Genomic DNA, 6,897 nt, shown 5'->3' on the forward strand with positions numbered 1-6,897 from the left:
CAAAACAAGCCAGGAACAATTCAGAAAATTTGTAGTGATGTAACATCAACGGATGAGCAAAATACCAAAGAAAAAAGTATAAAGAAGCAAGAGGTTGTCTTGGAAATGCTGACATCAGGTAAACGTACAGAAGAAAAACATGCTAAGGGCCAAGAGGTTTTGCTACAAGCTGATATAAATACTACAATGAAAACAAAGAGGAAAGAAGCTGATGGTAGTGATGATGAAAATGGAATGTGGAGAAAAAGAGTCAAGATTGAACCTAATTTGGAGGCAAGTGCATTAGCATTTCTTGTAGAAAAACAGTATTTTACAAAATTTAAGATTAATATAAAACACACAGTTAGAAAAAAAAAAGGCCAAATGTCAAATAAATATCAACCTGTCCTATTTTCCTCAGCTTCATATTTAAGTATGGAGTAGTACTATTCATAGCGTCAGAAGCATTTTTCAAGTAATCTGGCCTCCCCCCCCCCCACCTCTTTAACAAATTTGGTTGGTATACCGCATACCCATTACTCATTTCCATTGACACAGGTTTTTAAAGTTAGTTGGGGTCTGATAGGATATCCACCCCAGCCCTCAAAATAGTTAAACAACCCATTCACAAAAGAGATTAATAAAGTCCTGTATGCCCGATACATAATGCTAAATAGTGGGCTCAAAAAGATATCTGGACACAGCAGGTAGTAGCATGACTCAAGATATTGACCAAATCACAATTCGTAGGCCTATTTTAAGTCATGTGAATACAGGTAAGACAAATGTACGTTTATTGCAAAAATGATAAATATTTCAAAATTTAATTTCTTATCACTGCCATAAGTAGATGAATTGAGTAAAGTGCAAGAAACATGAATACATATATATTATACAATAATAACAATAGGCCTATTTCCACGAAGTGCGAATATGGTGAAATAGTAATAATAGTTAATAAGCCAAACAAAAGCAGATGACTGGAGTTGCTTATTCCTCCACGAATAAATAAAGTGCAAGAAAGAAACACCAATACATATATTATACAATAAATCAATGACCGTATTGTCTCTTCCCTCTATAAATGCATACCCCCTTCTGTGTTTTTCATTTGAAAGTTATACTTTTGTTTATATTGTTATAACAATTCTTTGCTGGCAGGCAATCAGCTGGAAATGTTAGGCCTAGTATGCGATGTCCGGTTGTCCCTAAAGTACGATTTTGTAGGCCCAGAAAAAACTTCCTTTAATTTACGAACGAGCCTGTTTTGAAGCCTGGCTCACTGTATGTAGGCAATCAGCAGAACACTTCACTTTGGTGGCCTAGAACTCGCTCTTTGTTCGCAGGCAGCCAAGCAGCTAGAAATGTTAGTACAGTACTACTAGGTCTATACGATGTCCGTTTTCCGTACAGTAAATTGTTTTACCGTGCATTTTTGATAATTTTTATCCTAAACAGAACATATTCGTTGTGGCTATTAGTCTTTGTATTCGGGATTGGGATCAGGTGCGATGCATGGGCTGTGGGTGTGCAGCAGAGGTCGAATATCTTTCCCAATGAGTTATGGTTAAAACATTAACCCTTATCATGCTGAAAATCGCTGGTGCGTGACATTCTGGCATGCCAATTACTTTTACAAAACTACATAATTACACAGCAGAAATTAGTATCTCTCTCTAAATGAAATTTTCACATATTTATTGAACCCTAAACAAAAAACTATAAAAAAAATAATCCTCATAGCACATATATTCTGTATGTGATACTGGTTTGTAAAATAAATTGTTTTACAATCAGGGAAATGTTCCGTTTCCGCCATCAAATTTGGCCTATTATTATATTATTATAGGCTAGGCCTAACTTCGTCTAGGCCTAGGCTTGGCCCTAGTACTACCTCGTCCCCGCTGCACCACCGGCAATATTTGCTTCTTCCCCATTATAGCCATCACTCTCACTAGCCTACAGAAACACAATTATAATTCCACAAAAATGTTCCTGTCTATATCCACACTATTATCATCAAAAACATTGTGTATGGCTCGTTCCACAGTATATCGCTGCTGCGCGGCCATGCTGAAAGTTGAAATTTTGTTTGATTTATAAAATATTTTTCAATAAAAGTTATTAAGATTTTTGTTTATTCAAGAAGTTCAAAGTGTAAGTAACCCGGATGCAAAAACAAATGAGCATCAGAATGATATGTAGACAGTATAGAGGGCGAAATCCACGTATACTTGGATGTGTCGCACTAGTGCGCCTAGGGCATTCAATGGTAAATTTTTCACTGTCGCACTATTGCGCCTACGACACGATAAGGGTTAAGAAGATATTCAACCTCAGCTACATACCCATGGTCCATGGATCGCACCTGATTCCAATTTTGGTCCTTTTTACAAACACATTCGTCGTTGTTACGATGTCACTTGTTCATGATCATGATCTTGATATTGTTTTTTGCATGTGTTTTCGGTAGGATAATATTTTCCTATAAACAACTCATTGCAAAGCCACGTGTGTTTGTTATAACAAGAAGCACACGCAAAGTTAACATGCAGTTGTATCTTGCATTAATATTTACAGTTGTATCAAGGGAAATTACAATTTCTCGCGTACAGTCGATATTTACTGTGTTAAATTTTCGAGCATGACAATTTTAGTTAAATTTATTCAAATTTAATAATACTTAGTGCGCATATTTATCTATTATTCAATCAATCATTCTAGTATTATAATGGTGACTAATAAATACTAAATAAACACAAACATAGGACCTACCTAATATTCTTTCTAGACCTGCACCTGTACAGTATTTACAAATTGTAATTTATAATAATTAACAATATAAAATACAGCCCTGGCACAGGTCTAGTTATGAGTGGCCAACCAATTTAAACAGAGATAAACAGAGGTTTCTTACGTTTAGATTGAGTAATCATTTTTTACAAAATGTAACATAATTTCAACATTATCGGCCGATTAAAAACAACTAAAAATGCTTGTAAAACAACTCCCTAGGGCAGCGTGCCAGAGGGAAATCCCCATTCCTCCCGTGTAGACAGCTGTATATATGAATGTTAAATTTTCTGACTAAAAGTCATTTTAGTAAAGTTTTATTCAAATTTGATATAATAAAATACTTAGTGTGCATGTTTATCAAGTTTTATTCAAATTTGATATAGTAAAATATTTAGTGAGCCTGTGTATCTATTATTCAATCAATCATTCTATAATTATGATGACATAAATGTATAAAATTGGTGGGTTATACGCCGGAATATAAAAACTTGTCCCCTAATAATGAAACAACTGATTGACAGCTTGTTGAAGGTAGTTTATGATTTAACTGTATGTACAGACAAATAGAATTGAGAAAACATGGTCTGGCCAAAGCCGGTGTGTTTCTGATGGCCCTGCTATTTTATTTTTGTACGTTGGCCTGCTATTTACAGTAATTATGTGGAAATTACTAATGTGTTGGGTCTATGCAAAAGTGAATAAAAAATAAAAACAGCTGTTTGAACAATAACTTCGAAATAGATTCAGATGCAATGGGAATACTATTCTCCAGGGAAAGAAGAGGAGGTTTTCATGGTGTAGGATTGATTGTATTTGTATACAGTGCTGGCACCAGTAAAGGGGGATGGGGGATGAAGTGGGTTTAAAGCCCCTCCATTGAGCAGATCCTAGCATTGATTGTATATCCAATGATCATACATTTGTTCAGAGCATGCCCAGCCAGTTACATATGATAGGGAACCTCATCATGTTTGTCTTTTGCGTAAGCATGAATGGAGACATTGTTTCACTATTTTATAATTATCGAGATCATGTATCATTTCTTCCAGGTCATGTCGCTGACAACAGCAAGCAGTATAGAAAATCAACCGGTGTACAGAAGACCATTACCTAGTGGATTCTTCAGTGTACAAACTCAGGTATCTTTCAACATTTGTCAGTAACAGTACTAAACAAGCTAAACTATTTAATATTTGTATTTGCCTGCCATGGATTCAACCTTTCATAATGTCTGAATTTTAAATGATTTGATAACTATTGCGCTTAAAACTTAACACCAAATGGTAAATACGGTACACAAATGAGAGAATCTTGCCCAGGATGGTGGGAGAACCTTTCTTTCATATCCATATGTGACTGAAACGTAAGTTTAGAAATCCCACACATTTAACTGTAATGTTTTATGGAAAATGTTAACATCTTGCTTTTTTCTCCATTGTTAAAAATAATAAGTTTGAGACAAATACTTTTTTTTGTCACTGTTTCTTAAATGTTTGCCTTATTTCAACTGTCAATGTATATGTATCTCTTTATCATGAATTGTTGAAATATAAAAAAAGAAAAAACATTATGTTCTCCATGTCATTGGTTGTGATTTAGCTTGCGGCCTCATTCCATCTTAATGTTGTGTTTGGTTAAGATTGAGCATGTAGCCAGAGGTTTTCAAAAATTTAAAATGTGAATTTATTCCATAATATTCTTTGTTTGTTATTACACACGTTAACGATGTAAACTAGTTGGACAAAAAATAGTTAATAATGTACAGTAAATATAGGTAAAAGTCCTTTATTCATTACTGAACGTAGGGTATTAAGCTTTCAGGCAGCCCCATTATACAAAGCCTCTGCTAAAAACACTTTAATGAAGTATACATGTGATCAGTAGATGTCACAAAAATGTTTCATTTACATTTCATGATCTAGAATTTAATCAAGTTAAATCCAGTTGATATAAAGCCAGAATTTTTAGACCTTCCAGTGAGCTTGAGTAGAACTTGTGAAACTTCACTAGTGTGCCGACAATCAAACAGGCAGAGTGAAGATGCTAATGATCAGAGAGTAGTCTTGGGGGATGTTAAAAACTTCAAGCGGTTTAAAAAGGTAAATTTAATGATGTAGTATAATCAACATTTAATTGCTCATAGAATTAATTTTTTAAGTTTCAATTTTATTTGCTACTGATTCCAATCCATGGGCAAATATCCAATTTTTTTATAATTGAATGATAATAAATTTAATATACGAATTTAATTTGTAACATAGACAATGAATCTTTAATAATAGTTGATAAGTTATGCAACAGCAAATCAGAGATGTTGATTTCCATTTTTTATTTAATGTATGTTTTTCATCTAGGCATCCTATCCAGGACAACAGAATATGCCTCATGTGATTGGTGGAGATGATCTTTATACTCATTGCAACAAGATGCAAGAAGATGTGGATGAGATGTTTCGAGAAATGGATGAAGTAATAAAAATCTCAATATTGGCTTTAATAAAGTTTTCAGTGTACAGTTAAACTTACCTAAGTCGAATAATTTCTAAGTCGATCTTTTTTTACATGATAAATTGTTGTGTTTTCCATTAATTAACGATGTGCAAGTCAAATTTTATCAAAAACAGGTTATCGAACAGTTTGTCAATGCCATTTTGGATTCGATTTATGCAAGTTCAACTGTAATTCTAAAGATAGAAAACTAGTATTGACGAAGGCGTCCTCTAAGAACAAATATTTTAACTTCACACACAAATGCAAATATACAAAGATGACACAATGAGAAAGCATGGTTGACCTGTTCCCTTTAGGTTAAAAATTCCAACAAAAAATGTATTTAATCTGCTTTCATGAACCAATGCATTAATAAAAACTGCTATTTTCTGTTTTGTATTGTTATCTTTCTTATTTGAAACAATGATACTTAATAAAGTATTTATAGACCGTACAATAATGTAAAATATATGTAAACATTTTTCATTGAAATATATTTTGAATATTTGTTATGCATGAACCATACATCTGGTATCTGATTACAGTAATAATTAGTTGTTATTGTGTTTGTCTTTAATATTTGAAGGCTGACAATGCTAGAAATGAACACAGTCAAATGGCGGAGTATCTTTTCAACAATATTCAAGGCAAGACAGCAATAAAAAGCAGACGCAGGTAACTACAAAAGTAAGTAGAAAAGTACCATATACCCTTATATCTCAACTCTCCATCTCCTCTGACATAGTCAGATTGTTTTATTGGTTTTTTTGTCAGCCAATAATGTACTGTTAGAAGCTGGGGCAGGGTGTAGTCATTCAAATTTAGCTAGATACCCTGCTGTAGTCTTAGTACCTTGGTGTAGTTCATTCCTACCTATTCACTATGGGCATTTGTTTTGATTATGACTGTTACGATGCAACTTGGAGAAATTTATGGATGGTCCACAATGTCTTGAAAGAACTCTGCCCCTGCACTAATATACTCAGATGTGAGGTTCTGTGCAGTAAGCCATACAGGTATAGATACAGAATTCAAGGGTCATGTATATATTGTAATTCATTAAATATTTAACCACCAGAGTTTTTTGTGTTCATTCATTGCAGTGACATAGAATATGTTCTAATGAAAGAAATTATAAAATTATTACCTTAACCTTCTCAGAAAAGGTTGAATGTTTTTTAATTTTCACTATTAATGGACCCAAATTCTCTGTGAAGGCATTACTCCAATCTGAAACTAGAGCAAGGTACTCGTCATGCAAAAACAGTAAATCAGTAGGCCAAATAAAAACATTACTTGCTTTTCTATTTTTTAAATAAACATAATAAACTCATCAGAAAAATAAAGTTTCTGTATTTTAATTAAATTACTACACTTATATATTTAATAAAATGAAATTAATGTATCCAAGTCAGTATCTCAAATTTCATACTGTTTAGCAAAGCTTAACTAGGCTAACAATTATATGAATTCAATTTACCGATGTTTCCAGGGAAACATTTACTACATAACTTTCGTTGGGTTCAATTCCTGTTACAAACTATTCTTCAAAAGCCTCACTATGAGACATAGTTTATGTAGAGCTTCTTTGAAATATTAGAATCTTTCTTTTTTTTTTTTTTTTTTTTTTTTT

The 6,897-nt window shown here is 33.2% G+C and overlaps 1 protein-coding gene across 1 annotated transcript; it reads left to right on the forward strand.

Moving 5' to 3' along the window:
- The first annotated feature begins 12 nt into the window (after positions 1 to 12).
- Positions 13 to 6,732, forward strand: LOC117118559 (nibrin-like). The gene is made up of 5 exons (XM_033263173.1): positions 13 to 273; positions 3,825 to 3,914; positions 4,698 to 4,874; positions 5,130 to 5,243; positions 5,851 to 6,732. Exons 1-5 carry the CDS (start codon positions 106 to 108, stop codon positions 5,941 to 5,943), a joined length of 642 nt encoding a protein of 213 aa, XP_033119064.1. The 5' UTR covers positions 13 to 105; the 3' UTR covers positions 5,944 to 6,732.
- The last annotated feature ends 165 nt before the right edge of the window (positions 6,733 to 6,897 follow it).

Source organism: Anneissia japonica, unplaced genomic scaffold (genome assembly GCF_011630105.1).
Source record: "Anneissia japonica isolate Jap-2015-1 unplaced genomic scaffold, ASM1163010v1 scaffold49953_len6833_cov201, whole genome shotgun sequence".
Taxonomy (NCBI): domain Eukaryota; kingdom Metazoa; phylum Echinodermata; class Crinoidea; order Comatulida; family Comatulidae; genus Anneissia; species Anneissia japonica.